This window comes from Grosmannia clavigera, assembly GCF_000143105.1.
Source record: "Grosmannia clavigera kw1407 unplaced genomic scaffold GCSC_89, whole genome shotgun sequence".
In the NCBI taxonomy this organism is placed as follows: domain Eukaryota; kingdom Fungi; phylum Ascomycota; class Sordariomycetes; order Ophiostomatales; family Ophiostomataceae; genus Leptographium; species Leptographium clavigerum.
This window is the reverse complement of record NW_014040569.1, coordinates 575,220-601,153: the sequence shown is the minus strand read 5'-3', so window position 1 is coordinate 601,153 and position 25,934 is coordinate 575,220. Positions and strand designations below refer to the sequence as shown.

The 25,934-nt window shown below is 54.4% G+C and overlaps 9 protein-coding genes across 9 annotated transcripts; 5 read left to right on the top strand and 4 right to left on the bottom strand.

Moving 5' to 3' along the window:
* Positions 1-183: 183 nt before the first annotated feature.
* Positions 184-1,022, bottom strand: CMQ_5554 (uncharacterized protein; the record flags this gene model as incomplete). Its single annotated transcript, XM_014313141.1, has 2 exons — positions 184-292; positions 547-1,022. The coding sequence occupies 2 exons, from the start codon at positions 1,020-1,022 to the stop codon at positions 184-186; spliced, it is 585 nt and encodes a 194-aa protein (XP_014168616.1).
* Positions 1,023-5,890: 4,868 nt separating this feature from the next.
* CMQ_5543 (uncharacterized protein) lies at positions 5,891-7,409 on the top strand (the record flags this gene model as incomplete). Its single annotated transcript, XM_014313130.1, has 3 exons — positions 5,891-6,838; positions 6,896-7,216; positions 7,257-7,409. The coding sequence occupies 3 exons, from the start codon at positions 5,891-5,893 to the stop codon at positions 7,407-7,409; spliced, it is 1,422 nt and encodes a 473-aa protein (XP_014168605.1).
* A 1,163-nt stretch (positions 7,410-8,572) lies between these two features.
* On the bottom strand, positions 8,573-10,045 carry CMQ_5645 (beta-glucanosyltransferase gel1; the record flags this gene model as incomplete). Its single annotated transcript, XM_014313232.1, has 3 exons — positions 8,573-9,223; positions 9,282-9,853; positions 9,910-10,045. 3 exons carry the CDS (start codon positions 10,043-10,045, stop codon positions 8,573-8,575), a joined length of 1,359 nt encoding a protein of 452 aa, XP_014168707.1.
* Positions 10,046-11,955: 1,910 nt separating this feature from the next.
* On the top strand, positions 11,956-13,534 carry CMQ_5586 (uncharacterized protein; the record flags this gene model as incomplete). Its single annotated transcript, XM_014313173.1, has 3 exons — positions 11,956-12,065; positions 12,195-12,304; positions 12,375-13,534. The coding sequence occupies 3 exons, from the start codon at positions 11,956-11,958 to the stop codon at positions 13,532-13,534; spliced, it is 1,380 nt and encodes a 459-aa protein (XP_014168648.1).
* Positions 13,535-14,070: 536 nt separating this feature from the next.
* CMQ_5745 (actin polymerization protein) lies at positions 14,071-16,480 on the bottom strand (the record flags this gene model as incomplete). The annotated part of the gene is made up of 4 exons (XM_014313332.1): positions 14,071-14,462; positions 14,519-16,101; positions 16,194-16,378; positions 16,445-16,480. 4 exons carry the CDS (start codon positions 16,478-16,480, stop codon positions 14,071-14,073), a joined length of 2,196 nt encoding a protein of 731 aa, XP_014168807.1.
* A 695-nt stretch (positions 16,481-17,175) lies between these two features.
* CMQ_5795 (ATP dependent RNA helicase) lies at positions 17,176-19,026 on the top strand (the record flags this gene model as incomplete). The annotated part of the gene is made up of 5 exons (XM_014313382.1): positions 17,176-17,381; positions 17,444-17,929; positions 17,998-18,235; positions 18,308-18,789; positions 18,942-19,026. 5 exons carry the CDS (start codon positions 17,176-17,178, stop codon positions 19,024-19,026), a joined length of 1,497 nt encoding a protein of 498 aa, XP_014168857.1.
* An 810-nt stretch (positions 19,027-19,836) lies between these two features.
* CMQ_5719 (uncharacterized protein) lies at positions 19,837-21,615 on the top strand (the record flags this gene model as incomplete). The annotated part of the gene is made up of 3 exons (XM_014313306.1): positions 19,837-20,152; positions 20,263-20,488; positions 20,613-21,615. 3 exons carry the CDS (start codon positions 19,837-19,839, stop codon positions 21,613-21,615), a joined length of 1,545 nt encoding a protein of 514 aa, XP_014168781.1.
* Positions 21,616-21,912: 297 nt separating this feature from the next.
* Positions 21,913-22,825, bottom strand: CMQ_5689 (gaf domain protein nucleotide-binding protein; the record flags this gene model as incomplete). Its single annotated transcript, XM_014313276.1, has 2 exons — positions 21,913-22,373; positions 22,819-22,825. 2 exons carry the CDS (start codon positions 22,823-22,825, stop codon positions 21,913-21,915), a joined length of 468 nt encoding a protein of 155 aa, XP_014168751.1.
* A 348-nt stretch (positions 22,826-23,173) lies between these two features.
* On the top strand, positions 23,174-25,561 carry CMQ_5803 (neutral ceramidase; the record flags this gene model as incomplete). Its single annotated transcript, XM_014313390.1, has 1 exon — positions 23,174-25,561. The coding sequence occupies one exon, from the start codon at positions 23,174-23,176 to the stop codon at positions 25,559-25,561; it is 2,388 nt and encodes a 795-aa protein (XP_014168865.1).
* Between the last annotated feature and the right edge of the window lie 373 nt (positions 25,562-25,934).

Sequence of the window (25,934 nt, the reverse complement as noted above, 5' to 3'; positions counted from 1 at the left end):
GTAAGATATGTAGCTTTTTGCCGCATCTTGCATGGCCTTTTGCTGGTCCGAGTGGCTCGCGCCTCCACATGTAAATGAGTGCATGGCCCACGTACTCGTACTCGCACATGCCAGCGCAGAGACCTATGGAGTACGCAGTACGGAGTACTCAGGCGAGAGCAGCTCAACGTCGCAGACACATGGCTAGATGGGCATGCTGTCACCAGGAGTCGTAGCGGCTTGGCTGCGGGTATCTTGCCCGCTGACTTGTAAGCCATCCTTTATTTTCTCTCGTGTTACGGAGTACGAGGCACTGCCATGATTGTGATTGCTATTGTTGTGATTCCTATGATCTGGCCGTGCACGAGCACCAAATATCGTACTGGTCCCGTACACGGTTTTATCCCTATTTTTGTGCATGTTTTTTTCCTCGCGCTCACGCCAGCTACAAGCGTATCTCACGATCTTGCTATTTTCGGCAGAGCCCGTCAACAGGGGGTCAGCGTGCGGCGGCCTCCCCGGCCTGACCGACAGCAGTGACAACCATCCGACTGTCGCAATACATACTCGTAGTACTGGCCCTTCGGTTCAGCAAGTGGGACGCCACCGAAGGAATGGGAGCTAACCCGGTCTGTACTCGTGCCAGCTCTCGTTTCCCTCTGCTCCAGATGACGTCCGCTGGCCGATCTGGAGGACAAAGGAGGGGCGATGGTGGCCAGATGCAAGTGCTGTCGGCCAAGACACTCTTGGCTCTGGCTGCGCTGCCCCTTCCGCCGCTCCGGCCGTGCGACCCTGCGCTTGTGGCCATAGTACATGCTACTATGTATGTGGTAGCCACATCGCGGCCGATGCACATGCAATTCCCAGTGGCCGATCTCGATTGGTTCGATGGAGTCCCGCCAGGCGGTGATGCGGGCGGGGCCAGGACGATCTGAGGCAAGAATTGGCGGACGCGAGAAGCGACCCGTTTGGGCGAGACGGACAGAGTACTCCGTAAGACGCACTCCGGGCTCAGCGGTCGTTGTGCAGCGTGCCGAGCTCATTGGAGCGATGTTCTGTGCTGCTCCCTGACATCCAGCACTGAGCAGCTCCCCGGACGCCCTACAAGGCTAGCCGGAATTCGCTGCAGGAGCAGTGCAGCGCATGATCCAGCTGCAAACCCCGTCACAGATACAGAGGAACAGACGGAGTACTAATCGCTGCCTACCTCGTCTTTCTTCGCCTTGTGTCTCCCTCAGTCTTTCCTCCTTTTCCCGTCGCGCTCTACTATGTATCGCACCGGATCTCTAAAGCCACACCCGCCATTTTACACACACACCCACCAATACCACTACGACGTATGTACGACGTATGTACGACGTATGTAGCATACGATCAGCCCATCACCTCTTGGCCTCCTTCTTCTTTGGGCTGCCGATGAGAGGAAAAATAGGTTGTGGAATGGCTACAAAGTATAATCTCCGCAGCTCCGTCTTTATTGGCCGGACGGCTTGACAGCTCTGACCGATCCCACCGAAGGAAAGGCGAACCCTTCTGTCGGAAAGCGGACAGGGGAAACCAACGCTAAAAAAAATTCACCCGGTGCGGTGCGCCACTTTGAAATCGAACGATTAGCATGGGAAGGTCCCCTTCGCTGTGTACTCCGTATCTCCTTGTATTCAGCGGAGTACGGAGTACATATGTAGTAGTGCTTACGGTCAAAGCACGAGCGCCCCGTGCTAGCGACTGCGAGAGTATCTTGGTAGAGGCGCAAAGAAGCAAAGAAAAGAACCTCTCCGGTAAAAGACTGGGGATGGGACGGCACGCCTGCCCCTTTTGCAAGATCATAGTATATACGATGTTTAGATGGAGCAAGAGAGCACGAGTAACTTCGTATACGAGCGGAGACAGCACAAGCAGGCGGTACGAGCAAGATCCTCACTCATAGCAGCTCATAACAGCGGCGCATCTGGCTCCCACAACCGGATTTTACCAATAGAACACAACCAGTACTTGGGATCGGCAGTGGGCTGGGGTTGGTGCCGTAGCCCGCTAGGCAACCAACGCCCAACGGCGGCAGCAAACGGGAAAAAAACGGTTTCCCCCTTTTCTCCTCTTTGCCTCTTGATCTTGCTCGTTGGCGTCAGTGCCGAAAAAAGGCGGTAAACGGCGGAGCCACGTCTTTAGATGCGTCTAGGACCTCTGGACTCCGTACGTGTCTGCTTGCCGGGAATGTCTCTGTGGGACCGTTTGATGAGCGTGAGATGCTCTCTCTCTGAAATAAGCAATACGACGTACGCAGTCTGGCAGAGCAGCCTGGCAGAGCAGCCTGGCTGATAGGCCCTAATTAGCACCTAACGGGACTAGCTGGAACGTTCGCTGCAGGCAGCGGGAGTACCGACGATGGGCCATCTTACACGCAGAGGGCAAGTACTGACCGGGACCACACGGCACATAATGTCATCGGCGTCGCAAACCAGAAAAAAGAACAGGAAAAAAGAATGGGCAAAAAGACAAAAAACGACAGGTCCCCGAGCCTGCACACGATACTCCATACACACCACGTACTCGTACGCACCCCCTGTCTCTTGCTAGGGGGAAATATGCAGGCTCGCTTCGAATAGTCACACATGATGAGGGAAAGAGAGGAGGCAGTCTTCACCGGCGACTGCTCGAAAGGCCCAAGCAGGACACTGCCGGGTGCGAAGGATTCTAGCACTGCCGTTCCCGTCGCCCCTTTTTACACTACTTTATCTCCCCCCCTCTTTCTCGTTCTTTATCCATTTCTCTCTCTCCGGCCATCCCCTCAGCGGCTGTACGGAATTAAACATCAATGGCAGGAGGGAGCGAGGCAACAGTCGGAACAAAATACGGAATGTACATGCGAGGTACAGACAACTGCACAAAGGATGGAAACCTTTTTGCCGCTGGCAGTGCAAGAAGGTTATGCACAAAGCCCGGATGTGCATACTCCATAGTGCGGTAATAGGATAGGACTGACTAGGATGCAGGGAGTGCGGGACTATCAACACCCCAGATGATCGAAGATGGGCTGCGGGGACAGTTGGTCTGATGAATTCAGAGAGCAGATAATTAACCGACCAGTACACACGACCCAGCGGCTCTATCTGTGTCGCTACCAGGCGTCCGGAAAGCGAGCAAGTGTTGCTCTGGCAGTGGACGTAGTGGCAGCAGCAATAACGCAACTGCATGATCCGGGTTGTGGGTTATCTTTCTCCTTCTCATTCCTTTCTTTTCTGCGAGGTTTTTTCTTCAGTCGCTATTTCGCTTTTTTTTTTCCGGGGGGGTTTGGTTACTCTCACACACCTTCCCCCGTCCTCTTTCCCTCTCCCCTCCTTGCAGGACATCAGGCAATCTCGCGCGATACGAGCCGATTATACAAGATGCAGATCTCACGACGGGCTCGCGCCCGGAGATGCGTATCTCACTTGCTACTAAGATACTACTCCGTACTCTCGTTAGGCGGTCGGGTCCCTCGACCTCTCGCACGCCCTTGCAGCCTAGCTGCCATCGCGATGCAGCCGCCTCCCCGATTGTTTCCTCGTGCTTGTCAGCCTTTGAGGCGGAGTCGCACGATTGGATCTACGATGTCACTCCTGCTCGTACGCGTTAGGGGGGAAAGGGGGTGAGAGGGTGGAGGGGGGGTGGTTTGCGTACTATGTACGGAGTATTATACAGCGCATGTCCATTGTGCCCAGTCCTTACGGGATGTATATTTTGTACTGTATACGTCGTACTAGAGCCAGCACAGCGCTCCAGGAGCACCGGCAACGGTCGTCAGTGCGCTATAGAACCCTGCACAGAGCTAGTACTAGCATGCATGTACAGGTACCTTGTACCCAGCCATCGCGACTACCACACAGTACACAGTACATACGAGCAGACCTCTCAGCGGGGGCAGCTCCTTTTGCGGCCCCATCCCCTCATTGCTGGACAAATCAGGCCTAGGGTGGTGGTAGGACGAGCGTAGTCGTACAGGAAGATTCATGGTAAAATACACACCAAAGACATTGTTTTCTGCAATCCAGTTCTGGCTCTGGCTGCTGCGTTCCGAGTTTCGAGCGCCAGAGGCAGGGCAGCTGTGCTGCAGCGAGCACTCAGATGTACGCTGCATAATAGTACATAGTAGCATGCATCTTACGAGAGAGCGACTCGTACGCGTACGCGTACGACCCACGAGCCATCCGTGTACAGCGCGCTCTTACTCGCAGCAATACGATGCGATGCGATGCGATGCGATGTGATGTGATGTGATGTGATGTGATGTGATGTGATGCGATGCGATGCGATGCGATTCGATCGAGCCGTGGTGCACCTCTCTTGTCTTGCCAACGACCACCGCTTGCAGCCCGTCCACGGAGTCATACTAGAGTAGCAGCCAGTAGCCAGCAACCAGCCAAAAGCCAGCCAGCGCCAGCCGTCGCCCCTTTCCCTGCAGTCCACTTTTCGTACCCTCCGCGAATCTCTGGCACTGGACGGCCCCCCCGGCAAGGCCGCCAAATATTACGAGTAGATCGACGCCAAGTACGGCCCTCAGCTACGCGTGCGTCCCAAGTCTTCCCTATTTCGTAAGGACGAGTTGCGTATCTGACAAAATCGTATGTTTCGGAAGCTGGCTGACCTCACCCCCGCCCACCCCCCCCCCCCTCCCCCCTTCCCATTTTTTAATTATTATTTATCCCCGGTCCCATCGATCTCATAATCCAATCCTGGCTCCCCTAATTTTTAGGCGGGGCGTGTATGAGATGTAGAATACCACTCCAGCAGCGACGGCAACAGAGACCCGGCTTCCTTCCATCACCAGCCGTCACCGCATCGCTCCTTCCTCCCTTGCCTCCCTGCGCTGTTCTGCGTTCTGCGTGCTTCGTACCTCCCCAGTGCCCCATAACCCCCCATGTACACGCGCTTTTCACTCACACTCACACACAGGCACATGCATATGCACACCCCCTCTCGCCATACTCCCCCCCCCCTTCCCAACCCAAAAACTCTGTCCACCCACTTGGCCCGTCCCATGCTCTGCTTGTACTCGCACTCTGTACTTCTACATGTCTCCCATCTTCGTTGCTCCCTGTTCAGCCCCGACGACGGTGCATCGTTCCTCTGGCCGCTTTCTCGCTGGCCTTGCACCCGTTCACTGTCTTCTCCCGATGCATACATACATGACCAGGCCACCGCCCACCACACACCGCGACTTTAAAATCCACATTTTCTCTCTCGGTCAATCATCCATAGCTTGGGTTGTCTTACTTGTTCGACTGGCACACTCTCTTGGAGCATCCATCCGTTCCGTATCGCCTTTCAATCCAGAACACACGCACGACGGCACACCCGAGTATAGCTTATTGCCATAGCCGTGCAGACTCTACAACGACCTAAACTATCACGAGGGCTATACTTGGAAACGGCGAGTTGCATCTACCGACTGCATTTTTCCGCCATTCAGGACAACGGCTCTCTTTCCGGTTGCCGCTTCATCTCGTATCTCTCAAATGTCCGCGGGCTCTCGTCTTGTCGAGTAATCTAGCTGGCCAGGACCATCCTGGAAGCTGCTGCACAACCCTCCCGCTATGGAAGCGGGTGAGTCTGGCACCAGGCAGAGGTGTGTTTGCGATCTTCCCATACGACTAGTCTATCGTCTGCCGTCTGTCATCTGCCTTTAATGCATATAATCCAGAGGCCAGATGCGGAGTCCGTGCCCAATTTCTCGATCTTCTTGATCTCTGTCTCTCCCCATACACCCTCACCCCCCCTCCCAAGCTTTCTTCACCTCGTATGCTCTTTTCGCTTCCTCTAACATAACCTTCTCGTTTCTGCCACTAGCTCTTATACCACTGATCGCCCCGATCTTCAGAGAGACTACAACACCAGAACGTCCTTTCATCGTGAGCTTGACTCGGCCTCCTCTAACATGGCGACTGCGACTCTCATCAGTCCCAACACTCCTTACTACCCTCACCATCCGACATCTTTTCCCAGTGGTGGCTATCATGGTGGCCATTCACAGAATCATGGCCCGTCCAGCATGATATCTCCTGTCGAGTCTCGCCGGACACCTGACGATCATGAACCTCCACATCGCCAATCTCTCCCCTCAATACAAGAGGTCATTGGCAAAGGACCTTCCGGTTCGTATTCATCGTCTGCGCAGCCGCCACCACCGACGAGCATCCCTCAGCAGAGTTTGCCTTCTCCTTTCTCAACCAATGTTCCGGCGCGACCCTTTCCGTCAGAACCCATCCTAGACCGGCAACCGTCTCCTCGTATCCTCCACCGTACCGGATCCTCCTCATCTCTCTACGGCGCACGGCCCGATACGTTCCCAAACTCGATGAGATCACACTTCCCCGGGCGCAGTTTGGTTGGAGCACATCCGTCGCCACCACCGAACATTGACACTCAGCCGGGACTGTCGCCAGTGTCCCAACAGCATCACCAGCTGCAGCAAGGCCAGCAACTGCCTCAGCCGATGCACCCCCACAATCACCAGTATCAGTATCCTCCACAACGAGAACGAGACCCAAAGCCAAAGCATGACGACGGTCCATCACACCTAGGCGCATACTCCCACGCCTCAAGCCAAAACCCGTACGCTTCTCAGCAACAACAGCAGCAACAGCCGCCACCACAGCAGCAGCAGCAGCTCCCTCTGCCCTCTGCACAGACACCTGTCTCTGGCTCTTACCCCGTGTCGCCGCGGCATGCTGGTCCGCGTTCTCTCCCATCACCCTTCGAGCCACAACAGCCGCACTGCCTCGCCGATGGTTCGCCGGAATTCAGCCGAAATCGCACCAGTCGCTACGACCAAACTGTGAACAGGCACTTCGAGGCTTGGAGCTACGCCGAGTATCTCTCCAAGGTAGGTTTCGATCTGTGCCTAGCCAATCTACTTTTCTGAAGCCTAACCCCGTTCTAGATCGGGACCAATTCCAGAACCATTTACAACTTCGCCGAAGCCTTCGGTAGCATCGCAAGGGAAGAGCACAGTCCACAGCCAATGCCTGGACGCATGCCGAGCGACCGGGAGGTTTGCGACATGATCAACAACGCCGAATGGCTGAAGACCATGCTTGAGCACCTTCGCAGCATTGTGCAGCAGACAGTTGTCAACGACAGGGGCTCGAACAACAGCGTTAGACAGAAGACCCAAAGCTTTGACGATTCGGATACGCCGATATATGGCGATCCATCGGGAAAGCCTTACAACACATTGAACGAGGTGAAAAAAAGACGCGGAGTATGTGTTTCCCCTGCCATCCAACACTGCTCTCCGGCAGCCGCCAGTCCAGCCAGAGCTAACGTTGTTCAACAGCGTGCCGCCCCACCAGGACGATGCCACAGTTGCAACCGCATTGACACTCCAGAATGGCGACGGGGACCCGACGGCGCTCGCCCACCCTGTGCAACGCCTGTGGTCTTCACTACGCTAAACTGGAACGCAAGAAGCAGTTGGAGAGCCGAGCACATCGTCCCGGCGAGCGCCACTGAAGCATCCTTGGATTTTCTGAACGTGATTGTCGTCAGAAAACGATCAGAACCAGATACTTTTGAACAAGATACGTATCACTTCAGCAATGGCAGAATAAAATCTGGCGACACTTCACCGGCTTGAAGACAATTTACCAGACCGGCCACCATCATGCGGTGTCATGGTCTGCAGCCTGAGTTTGGCCTTCTGGCATTTGTCCAGATGAGCATGCGATCATGGACTCGGACTTTGGATTTGTATTGTGATCGTATCTGTACCTTGGTTGTGAGGAGCTGATGCCTCACCGTCCTCTCGCATTGACAACGGCAGCGTGTATATACCCATCTTATATTTGTTTTTGCTGTTTTGGGAAGGTCTCGTTGGGAAGCGGTGTTTGGAAATGTGGTTTGTAGTCTGTGGTCTGGTTTTCTTTCGGTCTGGCTTTGCTTGTCCACATAATTGATTTGAGCACAATGTCCTCACGGCAGGGGATGGGGATGTTCAGTAGACAGTCAACCCAAGGCACATGTTTCAAATAATTACGTTAAAAAGGAAAAACGAAAAGGATATATGTTCATGAGCATTCACGGATCAGGGCCAAGTGCTAGTTGTGATTCTTTACACTGCGGTCTCTTGCTCATTGCCACCAAGATATTGGGCACACGAGTATGCCTAATCTTCAGCTTGCTGCCCAATATCAGAAGGACGGCGTTGCCTTGTTTTGTAGCAATGCGAGGGTTTGGCAATATACATGTGGAAGTGAGGCCTTTAAAGACCAACAACCATGCAAATTAGCGACGTCGACGATCTATCGTAGTCAGGCCAAGCCATGCCAATCCAACTGCAAATTCACGTATTATAATCTCAACTCACAAGCCAACAAAGTCCCTAAAAAGCACATGACAGACACGAAGCCAAACGGCAAACAAAACGTAAACGGGCTTTATTACGGAGTACATATTTGAGGGAACGAGCCGCCAAAGCAGCAACAATGAATTAATTAAAATACATGCGCTGGAACAAGCGTATGTGCACATCCGGTGGAGAACTTTCCAGTGTAACGAATGCAGCAGATGCTGCTCTCACCGACTTTGCGTTGCATCCAACATTTGTGGCATCATCAGCTCACAGAATGAGCGCTCCACAAAGAGAGAAAAAGAAGACAACAGCCGACACGATAAGCGGGCTCTTGTCCATGGGGCCGATCAGTGTGGAGCCGGCACTCTTCTTGCTGCTTGTAGCAGAAGCTGTAGAGGAGCCCGAGCCGGGGGAGGCATAGCCAGTGCTTGTACCCTGACCGTTCTGGGAGCCAGATCCCGTCAGGCCAGGGCCAGTACCAGCACCGGACTTCATGTAGGCCTCAGCCCCGGCAGGAATCGCAGGGAGGAGAGTGCTGTCGACGAGCCAGTTGGTATCCTTGGTGGGGCAGGCAGCGGTGTTTGTCGTGGACGTGAAGCCGCCATCGCCAGTCGGTGCAGGGTTCTTGCTGAGGGCGCTAGCAAACTTGGTGAACTCGGGAAGCTCGCTGACGCTGGTGCCGCTGATGGAGGCAATGCCAAATTTGTTTGCCTCAAGGGCATACTCGTACAAGAGGCCACCAGAGTAGACTGACGTCATTTCCGAGTTCATCAGGGCGGAAATTTCGCCGAAGTCACGGCCGTTGGTTATGCAGCCGTACTCAGAAAGGAAGATGGGAAGGCCGTATCCCGTGAAGTTCTTAACCTTCTGGTCCCAGCCAGAAGTGGCAAAGTTGGTATTGCACCAAGAGTAATCGTTCTAGACAATGTAAGCTTTCTGCGGAAAGCAGCGTGGAACAGGTGGGTGGTCATCCTACAAAGGCAAAAAAGTCGCTGCGCTCGTCGTCTGTGCCGCAGTTCATGTAGTCAGCCAGCTGCAAACGGTTGGTGGAGACGTCGGCAGCAGAGTAGCCGACGGGGATGCTGCGATAGCCGCGGTTCTTGATGTACTGGCGCATGTCACGGGTGACAGCCTTGACGTACGGGGCCGAAAGGGTGGATTCGGCGGTGGAGTTAATAACCTCGTTGCCGGAAAAGAAAGCGAGCGTGTTTGTGTAGTTGGCAAAAGCATCAACCGTAGCGAACACACTCTGGAGATACTCAGAGTTGTAAGAAGGAGCCGGTGTGTCACGGTTGATGGAGTAGAGCGGGTTGTTGGCATCGAGAATGACGTAAATGCCAGCATCGGCGAGAGCGTTCATGCAGTCGTCGTGGTTCTTGGAGTTGTCGGTGATGTACACCCGGACAGTGTTGACGCCCAGCTTCTTGAACTCTGTGATGTCTCGGTTGCAGACAGACGAATCGGCGAGGGGGTCAGCCATTTCAGACGAGCCACCCGGCTGGTAGTCTATACCGCGGACATAGAAGCGTGTGCTGCCGGCCCAGAATGCTTTAAAAATCGAGATTAGCGAAGGGTTTCCAAAGATCAGACATTCAATGGCTTACCATTGCCGGATGCTGTTACGGCAGGGACAGAGTTGGCACGCTTGGGCAGCTCGGGAACGGTCTTGGATGGCGAGGCGCGGGTAAGCGAGGCGGCGGCCAGCAACGTGACCAAGGTAGGAAGAGAAGCTGAAAACATGATGGTGGTAGTAAAGCAATGTAAACGCTGTTCCAATGAGAGAGAAGAACGAATGTAGAAGCGTGTTGAATGGTGGACTAAGAGCAAGAAAGAGGCACTCCACGATCAAAAGTAACGATTGAATTGGCGAGAGGCGTGAGCGAGAGACTTTGAAAGCTTGAAAATGGAAGGATGAACAGGAGAAAGACAAGTGTGAGAGAGCAGATAATAACGACCAAGAATACGAATCAGGAGAGGGAAGGTAGGGATGAACAACACATCAAGGGAATGCCAGGAACACCCTTATTTTAAAGTGGACCGGCGCGAAGGCTATTTTCATGCTCACGTCTAGTACGAGTTGTGTACGAGCTGTATACGAGCAAAGGTACGGAGTACGCAGTACAATTTGCTTTGTTTGGCTGTTGGACGGCACAGTGTCTTCTGAGACTATGCATCAACGCACGGCGTGCTTGGATGGAAAAGGCAAGTACGGATGTCCGACAGGCTTGGTTTTTCTCGGCTGCAACTTTGCAGTGCTCCCATTTGTTCCAGTCTTTTTAAGCCGAGCAGGTTTTTGGGGGGTTAAGCCGGTGACAATGCTGGCTTATACTCATGCGTGAAATACTTGTGGAATTCTCTCTGTGGCGCAGCGCGCTGGTGCTATTGTGATGTGCAGCCGGACAGCAGGTGCAAAAGGAACAAGTGAGACTGGGGAGGACCGCCAATCAGCCGACCTCGGTGTCGAAACTGATGTGTGCCTTGATTAGACCCTGGTTTGCCACAGGTCAGCGACCCATTTATTATTGTTACGGAGTACATGCTAAGATGTAGTGGGAAAGTCTGGTGGACTTCACTACCCAGTAGTCCATGTGGGTCTAGTACCTTAACACCACCGCCTTGCACTTACGGCTGAAGCGGCTGAATGGTCCAATTGAGGCAACCGCCTGCGGCCACGCTCCATCCTGTCTGCTTTGTGCGCTCCTTCTTCATTTACGGAGTAGAGGAGCCCTGCAATAGTCTCACTGTTGAGAAGCAGGGGCAAGTATTCGCCCGCTATCAGCTGTCCCGTTTCGCCATTGCATTAAGGACAGCGCAGTAAGCCTAGCGGCCTGACTAGCGACTTGCCTAACAGCTGACAGAATGTCTAGTGATTTACCTAACGGCTTTCTTGACGACCTGCTTGACGAGGCTGGCATTAAGCGCCCAGATTTTCAGCTGCTAAACCCCTTCCGGCCTTTGGGAAGGCTGCTCGACTTTGGGATGCATCTAGATCTAGAGCTATATCCCGCGACCATCGGTCTTGAGTGGCTTGCTTAGGGGCGGCCAAAGTCAAAGAAGCCCGGGTATCGAAGGAAGAGGACTTCCAAGCGCCGACGATTCAGCCGCTGTCAGTATGACGACGTGTCACTGGCCGGATTGGATAGTCTTGTCGGCTCCTGGCTCCTGGCGATACCATCATACAAGATATTGCAAGTCTGGAGCCAGCAGGTCCGGACTTGGTCTGTGGGCCAAATGAAGAGGTTGATTTTGGAACTATAAAGCAGCATTACGGGATCGGAAATTCAAGTGATGCCTCTGCAGTCACCTTCGCACCCGGTTCTTCCTGCTCATCAGCCTCCAGCTTTCTACCTTCGTTTCTATTGACCGGCCCGATGTTCATCCTACAACATACGCTCGCTACCAAAACCACTGCTGTACCCATTGTGGTGCCTGTGCCTGTGCCTGTGACGAAGAGATCGAAAGGTTGGCCTCTTGTCCTTTGCTTTCTTCTGATATGTATCCTCTCCTCTCTCTTATACGCCAGTCTTGCCGGAAGTTACTTGAGTGGTAATCTCCCCAATCTCATCCAGGAGTATCGATCACTCGTCCAGGTTTTTGTTCATCTGGTCGCGACTTTACTATCCACGGGACAGCTTTGGATAATCGCCGAGATGATCCGGTCCTGGACGAACCTGAGCCTGCAAACGGAAGCCATCGATGTCGACAGTCTTCAAGTCCTGGCAGCGTTCGTCAACCAGTCACTCGACATCAACTTGCCTTGGTATGCCCTTTTTTTATTGACTATATATCTTGTGTGTCTTCAAGGATTCTCTACCTTGTGGGTGGCAACCATCACTCCGGTCGTAACGACGGCAAATACCACCGGCTTCTTTCCCATTCCGAACTACAGTCAGTCAACGGCTCCATATTGGGGCGGCTTGTGTCCGCCAAAATGGTCCTGTCCAGGTCTTGAAGGCACTACGACGGATATGGGGACGTTTTCCTATATAACGTGGAAATGTAAGTTGACCAGCCTCGTGAAACGTCAAGAGTATTGAGTCCATCTGACGTTGGGATCATGCTTCTTTAGACAAGGTTGGTCTGTTGGCGAACTCTGTCAACCACGCCTCAAGTCGGAACAGTTCTATGCCTCCCCAGTATCCCAAGCTGGACAACACTGGCTTCGTATTCAACGGCCGGTCCTATGGCGTTGCCTCGACTGTTGGCCTTGCATCCCTGACCCAACAAGATGCGCAGGGCGAGGTTGCCGTACAGGGTTTCTCATTCCACGAATATGGCTACTTGTCCAATGTGTTCTGTACCTACAACAGAAAGAGCAAGCTCTCGCTCGAGGTATTGAACCAGGTTACGGTTTCAGGGGGAGACGTATCGCCACCAGACGTTGTCTGGGCTACCGGATCGCTGCCGACCGGCCACTGGCAAGGGTTCCCTTTCTGGGGGGTTGGCACTGACACCATGGTCGCTCTGGCTGCCGTGGGAAACAACGACACGGACCAGTTTGCGTACGGGTTTGTGGCCGGGAATTTCTACGCCGTCCTGAACCAGGCCCAGTGTGCCGTCACCTTCACGCCGACCCTCTTCCACGTGGATGTCGATATGGGGTCCAAAAACATCACTGTCACCCCGGAGATGGCCGGAAGCCGGCCAGTTGTCGACATAGATCCCAGTAGGGCCCTCACCAACGTTTCCTTCCTTGGGATAAGCTACATGTCCGCCACGCTCACCACACTGTACACGTCCGTTTTCGGGGATGGGTTTGTCCAGAACATCGACAACGTCCGGGCCCGGGAAAACCATACGACCAACACGTCGGCAGATGCTCTCGCGAGCATGTCGGAGGGCCTTGAGCTGCTCCTCGACCAGTTCCTCGGCAGCACGGGGGCCGCGCAGCTGATGCTCTGTGGCGACACGCAGAGCGTAGAGGCCAATGTGGCCATTCAAGTTGTCAAGCTCGGCGGTCTGACCTGGGTGATCCTCTCACTGGCTGCCACCTCGCTGATTGCCATCGGGGTGGTTGCGGCAGCACTGTGCACAAGGTATTGGAGAGGGCTGACGGTGTATAATATTTTTGATCTGAAGTCGGCCATCCTAGGCGCCACGACCGACAAAGCAACCAGGCATTGGAACGGCAATGCTAAGAAGCGATGTAGTGTCAAGGTGGAAGGATTGAGCAACAGGCCTATGGAGGCTCTGCTCGCAAACTATTCGCAAAGCACAACTTTCACGTAGAGTCTCCAGGGTGCTTGATACGAACCGGGTTCTAGTCTTGCTTTTGCAAGTCATTAGACATGTAAGATACTCTGTAGCCTGTGTAGAATACAAAGTACACACGACCTGTGCCCCGCTTTTCGTACGGCTGTCATTCCGGGCTTTCGCCAATTCGGCTTAGGCTGGTGACACTTTCCATAGCGCTTCGGCAGCGCGCAGGCACTGGGATACGCCGGAGACCACTAGTGCCTTGGGGGTGGGGTACTGTTCGCTTTCTTCTTTCTGGGGCTCTCGCTGGCGCGGGCCAAAAAAGCCAAAAATAGACCATGTCTACTACATAGGTACAAAAGCATCTTTGACTGCGCTCCAAATATACATGTACATCAAGGCAATTCTGTCGGGCCACTGACGTGCTCGGGAATCGGTGGACGATACAGGGGACGGCCCCGAGCTGTAGCCGATTGCGAGACATGGCATGTCTGCTGGCTCGAAGCCGAAGGGAGAACAGGAGTGGGAACAAAGGGCAGAGGAGGCAGACCTCGGCATGCCGGCTCCTCCTAGATAGCTGGCTGCACATAACTCGCCGGGACGCTCTTTGTCAGGCCACCTTTCTCCACCTCGGCCCAGCCGTCGCCCGGGTCTTCCTTTACCAGCACGAAGCGCTCGCCTTCTTCCATGCTATGTTCTGCGTCGCTCTGGGCTGTGTACGCATACAATGCCTCCACGTACTTGAGCTTCTTGGCTCCTCGTCGCGGCGCCACTGCTGGCCCCTTCTTCTTTGATGCTCCGCCCCCGACTGTGCTGATTGAGGAGCCGCTGTTCGAATACGCCGATGTTGGCCTCGTCGACTGGCCCGCGTTTTGCGCTGTAGCAGGCGCAGCTTCGACGTAGGATGCCGGCACTAGTCCTTCTTTGTAGCCCGCGCGAACCTTGACCCATCCAGAGCCACCTGCTTTCTCGTTAGTGATGAGCCGGAAAGTGTCGGACCACTTGCTTGATACTTACTGTCTGGCTCGAGAATGACCACTTCACGCCCCTCCGGAACAGAGAGCTCTCCGTCGCCACTGGCCTCAAACGAGTACAGCATCCGGCCCTTTGCCGTCTCGGCACTCGGTCCTCCGCCTGGGCTGCTGCCGGGCAGCTCGGTGATGTAAGCTGCCGGTGGAGGAGCCAGAATTCGCGATTTCCGCGTAGTTACGCTCGACGATGAGACCCGTGGGCTTGTCGCCATCTCGACGGCCGGTGGCGCAGCCTCCTCTCCGGCTGTAGGCGATCGTGCGCCTGATATGGACCGATGTGCACTTGTCGCGTAGCCCGAGCTCAGCGAGGTCATCGTGTTGGACCGGCTGAGGTTGGGCAGGTCTGAAACGCTGTCCGATGCGCTTCCGCCGCCGCTGACTCCGGGTTTGAGCAGAGCGTTGGCTGCCTCCTGCCTTTCCTGCTTCAGCTTCTTCCGCTCCTCTTTGTTCTGCTCGCCGGGACACTCGGCCGGCACTTTCATCTCGCACTTGCTGTGGCACGTGTAGCCGCAGTCGCGACAGTCGAACCCCTTCGCAGACAGCCCCCATATACGCTCGCCGCAAAGATCGCAGTTTGTCGGGATCTTGAACGTCTGCGACTTGAAGTTGTGGCTCCGTGCGCCCAGCGTAACGTCTCCTACCGCTGTCGTGATGGTTGCCGTTTCCACCTCTGCCGTGATGCGCTTGCGCTCTACCTGATGCAGCTCTTCCTGCAGCGCAAACATCTGGCTGACCGTGGCCACCTCGTCTTTCTTCTCCGTACCCTCGCGCACTCTTTGTTTCAGCCGCTTTACTGCTTCCACATCTCGGCGCTTTGTGTCCACCTCTCGGCGCAGGTCGCTGAGCTGACCCTTGGACTTGTTGAGCATGTTACGGAGGAAGATCTTGGCGTTGTCGTCTACCACCATCGCATCGTCATCGTGCCAGACCGGGCTTGGCTCAAACACCTTGTCGGCCGGCTCTGCCCAATCGGGGGCATTGTGGCGCATGTACATCATCGAGTCGAGCTGTGGTAGGTTCCGCGGTATCTCCTGTGTCTGGTGGTCGATCAAGGCGACGCTTTGGCGGAGCAGATTCGCCTCGAGCTCCGACGCAAGTGTCCAGATGCCGTTGAGCCGTATGGTCCGAAACTCGGACAGGTCCTGGAGCGAGTCGAGTAGCTCCGGCACGTATTCCTGATAGTACCGCTCCTTCTGCTTGTTTGTCACGTTGATGGCAATCAGATACGTGTTCTTGACGTTGTTCATCTCGACGAGCTGCTGTTGGTAGGCCACCATGGCCTTGGCCTGACCAAACCCTGTCTCTGTCTTTTTGCGCTTGCCCTCCACTTCCTGACAGACCGCATCGTATTTCGTCTTGACCTTGCGCAGTTCCGCATACGACACGTCTCGCTCCTTTTCGATCTTGTCGGCATAGTCGGCATGTCTCTTGCGTAGCTCCTCGAACCGCGTGGCCAATGCCTGCAACGGCTGTGCGACTTGGCCCACGAGGTCGTTTCCGAAGCGGTCGTGTTCATCCGCCCGGGATTCCAGCGTCGTGAGCTGCGTTGTCCATGTTGTCAGAGAAGCACTGTCATGGGGAGCACATGTTAGCATGTCCATCCTTGCAGCAGACAAGTCCGATAAATCCCTCGCCTTTCCAGAGAGCCAGGCGTCATCGACGGCGTTTCGCCGACACTGAGCACCGCCGACTTTTTTGTCTTCTTCTCAAAGTACTTCTTTGCCAGAGCCTTGAGCTTCGCACTGTACTCCTTTTCGATAACGCTTCGCTCGCGGTAGAACTGCTGTATGTCGTCTAGCCAGGCGATGCCGTTGGAGACCCAGGCATTGGCGGGTTTGAAGCCATCCTGAGGGAGATGCGGTTAGGTTGGAAAGGCAAGAGGTGGAGGCGCTGCTGCCAGTGTATGTCCTACCTTCAATTCCGAGCCGAAAGTCGGCGGATTCTCCATGGCGGACAATTCCCGGTGGATGTCTTTCTCCGCGCCCACACAAGCAGTCAAGATCAGCGGGGTCTATGTACAGTCGACATGCAAGGCAGCCAGCGGAGAAAACGCGCCAGAATGAGTCTTCCGATCAGGGTGAGGGAAAAGAGTGTGTATTTGTGGTGGATGCTCACCGAGGACTGGGAATAGAGGTCAGCGGGGATAGGTGTCCCTTTTTAGAAGGATACTAGCCCCTCTAAATCACATAGCCCCAGCCACGATGGATCAACACTACAGAAATGAAGCAGGAGCCGGGCCCCGAAAGTATGGGAGTTCCGGAACGATCAGCAGAAGCCGATGACAACAGGGAAGAAATGACAGGAAGACGGGACGGCTATTTCGCGACTACATGCGCGATTAGGCAGCATAACATATTTAGGGAAGCAGGCTGCCTTGTACTGCCTGTAGACACCGCCTTCTCACGTGCCCCTGACAGCTAAAGCTCGAGGGAGAAAGCTCCAATACCCCACCATCGATTACAGGCTGTGCGCCCATGAATTTTCCTGTTTTCATTATTGACCGTTTATGCTTCTGGTACCTTCTAGTAAACCAGCAGCTCCGTTCGAAACAGCAGCTGGGAAATCGTTGAGTTTCTCTTGTCCGAGGAAACTCCGGTCTGCGAATCTACATCCCCACCATCCTCTACATCGACCCCTGCAACCATGGCCGACCTCGCAAGCCGGATCACTCGACCAGATGCGGCCGCGTCGGCTGACAATGGTGCTGCGAACGATACCAAGCCTCCTGTCGAAGACGACGGCACCGGTCTTCTGGAGTCGAAATACGAGGTTGAGGTCAAGCTGAGTGACCTGCAGGGCGACTCTGACAACCCTCTTTCTTCAGTCTCTTCGTTCGAGGAGCTCGGCCTGTTCGTAATTGTGGTTCCTCCTTCTTGCCAAGCTCTCCGCGCTGACATGTTGCAATTGACAGGAAACCGTCGATTATCGAAGGTCTTCGCAGCCTGAGCTTCATCAAGCCGTCCAAGATTCAGGAGCGGGCCCTGCCGCTGATGCTGTCTGACCCCCCCCGGAACATGATTGCGCAGTCCCAGTCCGGCACTGGAAAGACTGCTGCCTTTGTCGTCACGGTTCTTTCTCGGGTGGACTTTTCCATTCCGCATACGCCGCAGGCGCTCGTTCTTGCTCCCAGCCGCGAGCTTGCCCGCCAGATCGAATCGGTCATCAACTCCATCGGCCAGTTCTGTGAAGGCCTGCAGGTGGCGGCCGCCATCCCAGGTGTCATCGGCCGGGGAAGTGCCGTTCAGGCTAACGTTGTTGTGGGCACCCCCGGAACGGTGATGGATCTGATGCGGCGCAGGCAGCTCGACCCTGCCGGCCTGAAGGTTCTCGTTATCGACGAGGCCGACAACATGCTCGACCAGCAGGGACTCGGCGAGCAGTGTGTCCGGGTGAAGGAGTAGGTCACAACGGCCGTGTGCTTCTCCAATTCTCTTACGGATGCTAATATTCTGATGTCGCACGCAGGAAGCTTCCAAAGACCATCCAAGTGCTGCTCTTCTCTGCTACCTTCCCGGAGAAGGTGATGCGATATGCTGAGAAGTTTGCGTCCAACGCCAACCAGATGAGACTACGCCAGCAGGAATTGACTATCAAGGGCATTTCGCAAATGTACATGGATTGCCCCTCCGAGAACGACAAGTACGAGATCCTCTGCAAGCTGTACGGTCTTATGACCATCGGATCGTCGGTTATCTTTGTCAAGGTTGGTGCCCCAGTTGACGGCCTCTCCGATGAGTATTGCAAGAATTCCAGCTGATCATACAACTTTCTCAAGACCCGCAACAGCGCGACTGAGATCCAGCGGCGGATGGAGGCAGACGGGCACCAAGTCGCAGCCCTCCACGGCGCATACGAGGGAGAAGCTCGCGACGTGCTTTTGAACGACTTCCGGTCCGGAAAGTACAAGGTTCTCATCACGACCAATGTGCTAGCCCGTGGCATTGACGTGTCCAGCGTCTCGATGGTAATCAACTACGACATTCCGATGAAGGGCGTCGGAGACCGCGAGCCAGATGCCGAGACATACCTCCACCGCATTGGCCGGACCGGCAGATTCGGACGTGTGGGTGTGAGCATCAGCTTCGTATACGACAAGAAGAGCTTCAACGCGCTTGCCGAGATCGCGAACCATTACAGCATCGATCTCATCCAGCTGGACCCCGACGACCCGGACGCAACTGAGAAGAAGGTGCGGGAGATCTTGATGTCGTCCCGGGCGCAGCCGAATTATGCGCCGACGGCTCTTCCGAGCTCATGGTATGTTTCTGCTGTGCAGCAGTCTCTCCCCTGCTGCTTTCGACGTTTCATCTCATGGCTAACAATAACGCAGAGAGGCCAGGCAGCCCGGTCGGTCAGGAATTGTTTGGGGCAAGGAGAATTGGTGTTATGTGAAAAAAGATAGATACCAGGGACCGCAATGAGGAAAAGAAGACACTCGACGTGGCAGAGCACGAGATACAGCACAACGATCAAGTAATTTACCATGCGGCTTGATTTACGCCGTGATTTTAGCCAACTACTATTAAGCGACGTCACATGTTCCTGCAGGAGTGCAATGGCGGCAATTGACTGGGCGCGTACTCCGTAGAAAGGGGCCAACTGGTTTGGTTTGGCGCCCAGCATTTGCAACCAGGGGGTGGAATTTTATTGACTCGGCGTCTCGCCTTCCGACTCGACCACTGGTAAATGACCGATTCGATTGCTGACATCCGCAACGGACCCGGACGCGGCCAATTCTCTGGCTGTCCCGTATTCCCACCCGTTTCGATGAGGAAATACCGCAGACTGGCTGCCTCATCGAAGCGGAGACGGGCTTCTGCAGCCAATGATGCGACTGCATGATCCGAGTGGCGAGATGGGCAAGGCTTCGATCTGACAAGAACAGGATCCCTGCCACGATGGTCTCTCGAGTTGCTGTCGGTATATGGCCGACAGCGGCTAACGAATGGCTAAGCGGCTTCGCCAGCGAGAGAGAGGCTCCGTAAAAAGAAATGCGTGCAGAGAGACAAAACGGGAAGGAGGCCCGGGGAAGAAGGCGACAGGAAGGCTGAACTGGTCTAGTGCTCTTTGGCTCGCGCTTCGCTTCTCATAGCTTTTCTCTTTATCTTATTTTATTTTCATCTTCTAGGCTTCAGTTATTGTTGCATGTCTTAGTATTGCTTTTATTTGCATTTATTTCTTTTTATTTCCTCTTTACCCTCGTCTTAGGGCAGCAGACGTTGAAATGCCGGCAGTCTAGTGCCTTCCAAGAGAAGACGAAGACACTTGGCCGGGCCCAGCTCTGCTTGCAGCATTCTTTCCCAGATGTCCCTCAATCTAGCCACGAAGGCGATCCTGTTGCTTACCGTGCCGCTCTTCTCGACCTCTTATCCACAACACGCAAGTGCCAGCACCATCGACCTGCCCAGCGATGTGGCCGACCTCATTCCGGCGTGTGTCACGGGCTGCCTCTCCTCCTTTGTGAAGGAGAACTTTGCCAACAGCAGCTGCGGTGACCAGCCGACGCTGCAGTGTCTGTGTGCACATACCGGGGAGAATGGCTACACCGTTGGAGAGGGCGCCCTTGCCTGTGTTGCCATCGAAGACAGGAGCGGCTACTGCAGTGGTGAAAATGCAACCGGTAAGCATGTCGCGACGTCCAGCAGCCAAACAGAAAATGAACTGTACTCATTGTGTCGTGCAATATTAGCCAGCGTTTCCACAAGAGCATACAACTTGTGCTCAGGACAGATCAGTGCTGCTCTAAAAACCCACTCAACCCTGATCGCAACTCTGGTTGTTCAAACAACTGCCACAGCATCGGCCTCGACCACATTTTCACTGTCGGCACTGTCGAGGTCATCTACAGCTCGGGAGACAGCCACTACGCTGATCACTGCTTCTCCTACGGAACCGTTTACCACATCGCCGACAGCATTGATCACGGCATCATCCACCATATCCAACACAGCATCAAGTGCAACAGGGACGCCTACCAGCTCTCAGAAAAAAAGCCTTAGCACAGCAGCAATCATAGGAATATCGATTGGGGCGACAGCTGCATTCATCCTTCTTGCCGGCTTATATTTGCTCGCCCGCAGAACGCGTCGTCGTCGTCTCGAAGGAGCTGAGCCTCCCGTTGACATCGGCTTTCTCGAGGCGCGGGAAGCGTCTGGTCCCAAGCGCCGTCGTGATACCCACCCACACGAGCTGGAGATCTCGCTGCCGCTCAATCTGGATCCACGGGGACTAGGACTGGCAGGCCAGATAGCAGCCCAAAGAGACGGCGGCCGATTCGAGAATGCCAGACATCCGCCAGCACCTACACAGGAAGCGAGCAGCCCGCGGCCACAGTCAGGACCACAGTCATGGCGCGGTGTCGCTTCTCCGCAAGCCCAGGCCATGGCTGTGCGCTCCGAAAGCACAAACGTGAGGAGCCAGTATCAGCAGCCGGTGACACTGCTGCAACGGGCTCTGCCACCGTCTCAGGAGCGAGAGAGCGTCATCACCGAGTTTGCCGAGGACGGAGAGCCTGAAAGCGCAATTGATCCGATGCCGGCGAGGCGGAGCGAGCTTTTCTGGTCACGCCGATCCTCTCCACAGACAAGGTCGGTTGTATCTGGCATGCTGGACGGCTATGGTTCCGGGCGGACCAGTGAGGACCGGCTTCAATCCAGGAGAGCAGTCCCTAGCTATGCCAACAGCACTCGGGCTGGCAGTTTGAATGTCCAGAACCCATTTTCTGATACAAATCGCCGACCTCCTCGGCAGGCGAGACAGCAATACCAGTCTAGGCCTGTCCTACAACCTCAGGATTATCTGGAGCGGAGCCGGAACAATATCTACAATGTCCAGAATATGCCGATGCAGTATCCGTCGGCGTACTACAACAGACAGAGACCTGGCTTGGTTCCCGAAGGAGCTTACCGGCAGCCAGGGGACCACAGAACAAGGTGGCAGCTCTCTGATGGCCCGACTATGGAGGAGCGCAATCCAGCCGGCTTTCACAACAGCCCCTTGGTGAACATGGCGCCATGGCCAAGTCCTGCGCCAGTCCCTCCTCTGAAAGTTCCCAGAAGGGCAAGCCAACAGATGCGACGATAGAACCTTGGGGACTATGGGGAGCCGTGTGCCTTTTGTGCGTGCGCTAATAGAATATCCGGACCAGCATGACGGCTATGTGAAGATATGATGTGGGGGCTTACCGGAAAGGGTTATTTTATCAAGTTCATCCATTCCCTGTATTTTAGATTTCGTCTTCTTTTTACTTCTTCATCTTACTGTCTTACTATTTGCGCGAAACAAAACTTGCTAATTTCTGGTTAAGAGATGGGCATTCAGCCTGAAAAAGGCTTTCATATGTATAAAATATCTTTGATTGCTTAAGAGCCATAGCCTAGATCATGGCCAGTCACAGCTGGAAGCAGTCAGTGCCGCCAACCTCTCCAAATACGTCTGATCAACCTGGTCAAATCCATTCAGGACGGCGCAGTCGATGTCAATAATGGCAACTAGCTTTGTCTCGGATGCTCCCCCTATTCCATTCTCCACCGTTGCTATCACCGGGACCACAATCTCGCTGCGGCTTTCGCTATCACAGGCTATGTGACCCGGGAAGGCGTCCACGTCGTCGACCCTTACGGTCTGTAACTGCTTTGCCGCGGCTCCACAAACCCCGCGACCTATTGGGATTGTCTGGCATGCGACTTTTCCCTGGAACGGACCCAGTATGAGCTGGTCTTTCTTGAGGGTATCGACAGTGTAGAAGCCTTTGGCATTGCGGGGTGAGCGGGACGCAGAGAATGCAGCACGAGAATACGACAGAAGCAGCTTACCAGCCCAGTTCACCTCATTGCTTGGCGCTTCAAGAGACTTAAAAGCGTGCCAGAGGAGAGAAGCGACATTGGCCAGGTTGCTGCACCCAAGAATTCAAGGCTTTAGCTCCTTCATCCGTCCTACACTTAGACACCGACGTTCGTCTGAGCCATTCCTGTGGTGCTTTACGTAGTCGTATGGACAGGAGATGCAACTTACCAGACCTGCACGTATGAGCAGATCAGTGACCGAAATGAACGCAAGATTACCGGTCCTCGTTGTTAAACATACCCAGTTTCTTTGGCCTTCAAACAGCCCTTGCGCTTGTAGAAGCACTTGTTCGTATGCTTCTTCTTTAGTTATGCCATTGGCAAAGTTGGAGGCGTCTGCGTGAACCTGTAACACCAATTAGAGATTGGATAGCCGCCAAACATTCCAATATACCGAATAAAAGTAAGTGAAAATAGAAAAAATAATAGAAAACAAGCTGACGTACCATTTTGCCCTGGAAAACAGCTGTAGATGCTGTGCCTTAAACGTGATTGGAAAGCCGGAAAAACGCCATCACGAACAAGCTCTGCAATCCAAAGAGAATTTGGCAGTAATCGTTTACTTGCACATACTTCAAGCGTGGAGCTATGCATTTATCCAATCGGGCAGCTACATTCTGTTAGAGGCTTCAAGTCATCTGGAACCTGAACCGGAACCTTGCACGTTACATCACTTTTTCTCTGTTGTCCAATTGCAGTTTTTGTATAATTGACGGTCATCGGTTATGGTATCCTAACGTTCCCTTACTCTACTCAGGCCGGATATCCGCCTTTCTACAGTATCCACCACAATAACGATGGGCGCGTCTCATCACAGCTGGGTTACAAGCTCAAACAGGGGCAGAGGCTTATACGCGATTATTTTTCTGCTGTTTGCCGCTACATTGCTGAGGCTGCTTGTACCGTGGCAGAATGTAGCTGACTGGACATATCAGCAGGGCAGATGGGGATTATGCAAATGCGCAGGCTTGGGTTGCGACGTTGCTACTGGGCACGGCAACAGCATCACAGCCGACGATAATGCTGAACCGTACCTAATCGGTGTGGGAAAGGCCGACATTACCGGTCCTGTGGTTGAGGTGAACCTGATGGGCTATGCAGACCCAAAACAGGTGGGTAGCGGATTACGTCATCGCCTCTTTTCACGGGCTTTCATCGTGGGCGATCCGAAAGTACCGGCCGACCGGTTTGTGTATTTGGTGCTGGACACCCAGTCGGGCGATACGGCGGTGCGATATGGAATCCTGGAGAAGCTGCGGAGCCTGGGGCCCGAGTATTCCGTGTATGGCCAGCATAACATCGCGGTCACTGGTACTCATTCGCACTCTGGCCCCGGAGGCTGGCTGAACTATCTACTGCCACAGATTACCAGCAAAGGGTTCGACCATCAAGGCTTTCAAGCAATAGTTGACGGTGCGACTCTGTCCATTCAGCGTGCGCATGAGAGCATCCAGCCGGGTTACCTTGACGTCGGTTCGACGACAGTTCGAGGCGCAAACATCAACCGCAGCCTGTTTGCCTATTTAGCCAACCCCGAGTCCGAGCGAGCGCGTTACAACCAGAGCAGTACCTCGGACGGGACGGGAGATGATGGCTCGGTCGACAAGGAGCTAACGCTGCTCAAGTTCCAGCGGGCTTCGGACGGGAGAAACATCGGCGTGTTGACCTGGTTTCCAACGCATGGCACCTCTATGTTGGGCAACAACACTCTGATTACCGGCGACAACAAAGGGGTGGCTGCGTATCTCTTCGAGAAGAGCGTCCACAAAAGCGACATTGCAGCCCCGGGCTTTGTTGCCGGCTTTTCCCAAGCCAATGTTGGCGATACGAGTCCCAATGTTGGCGGTGCCTGGTGTGAGGATGGCTCCGGGCTGCCGTGCAGCTTCGAGAACAGCACCTGCAGAGATGGAAAAGCCCAGCAATGCCACGCCCGCGGGCCTCGCTTCCGTGACGACGACACCGGAACAGTGTCGTGCTTTGAGATTGGCCGGCGACAATTTGAGTCGGCTCGCGCGTTGTATGACCAGCTAGTGAAGGATCCACGACGTGTGCTTAGAGGCTCGGTCAAGTCGTTTCACACCTTCCACAACATGTCTGACTTTACGTTTGTGCTCGCCAATGGCAGCTTGGCCTCGACGTGTCCTGCTGCTCTCGGATATTCCTTTGCTGCCGGCACATCCGACGGCCCTGGCGCTGTCAATTTCACCCAACACGACTCCGATCCATCCAACACTTCGCCGGTCTGGCGTGCCGTATCGTACCTCGTCAAAGCTCCGTCCAAGGAGCAGCGCCGCTGTCATGAGCCGAAGCCGGTCCTGCTCGATGTTGGCGAGCTGCACACGCCGTACCAGTGGACGCCGAATGTTGTCGATGTGCAGGTCTTGCGAGTCGGACAGCTCGTTATCATCGTCAGCCCCGGCGAGGCCACCACGATGGCCGGACGTCGCTGGAGAGGCGCAGTAGCCGATGCTTGTGCGGCCTTATTCAGAGAAGAAGAAGAAGACGAGATGCAGCCCGATGGAAAGAAGAGGTCTTCCCCTGTCGTTGTTCTCGGCGGGCCGGCTAACAGCTATACGCACTACATCACGACCGAGGAAGAATACGGCGTGCAGCGCTATGAAGGTGCGTCCACGCTGTACGGACCGCACACCTTGGAGGCGTTTATCAACGTCACCCTCTCTTTCCTGCCATACCTCTCGGCTTCATCCGAGGGACCACCGCCGCATGACGTCGATTCGTACCCGCCGGACAATAGGAACAGGTCGCTGTCGTTTATCACAGGCGTAATCCGGGATGCCCCACCTCTATTTAAGGCATTCGGCGACGTGACCCATGACGTGGGCCGTTTCTATGGCCGTGGAGCTTGGGTTCAGAGCAAGTTCGTCGGCGCCAATCCTCGCAATAATCTTCATCTCGAAGGGTCTTTTGCAACTGTCGAAAGGAACACGGGTGTTCCCGGTGCCGAAAAGTGGGTAACGGTGCGCGACGACAGCGACTGGAGTCTGGTGTACAATTGGCGACGGACCAGCGAGATCCTTGCGACGAGCGAGGTCGAGATTGTCTGGGAGACTGAAGACTGGGCAGAGCCTGGAACCTACCGGATCCGTTACCGAGGCGATGCAAAGGCTTTGGGCGGGACGATTACTCCTTTCGAAGGAGTGACGAGCCCTTTTATTTTGCTGTAATTGCGCGTTTGTTCTAGGGTTTATTATTGGATTTATTGGGTTTATTTATGTCATGGACTCAATCATTTGGCATACGAAATTGCATGTACCGGTGAATGAAACGACTGGATCAGGAAATAATACAAACGGTCTTATGGAGTACGGAGTATGGAGTACGGAGCAAGTCAAGCATAAATCTGATATCCTTGTTAATTGGGAAGTGCAATAGTTGTATGTGTGCCTGAAATTCAAGGCGCCAATTCCAATCCACACCTCCTTGGACAAGCTAACCGCAGAAGCGCCCAAAAAGGACACGGAACATCGACGACGACGACGACCAGAATTCGAGAACCAGCGCAGCAACAAGACTCTAGACAAACGATAAGCGACAGTT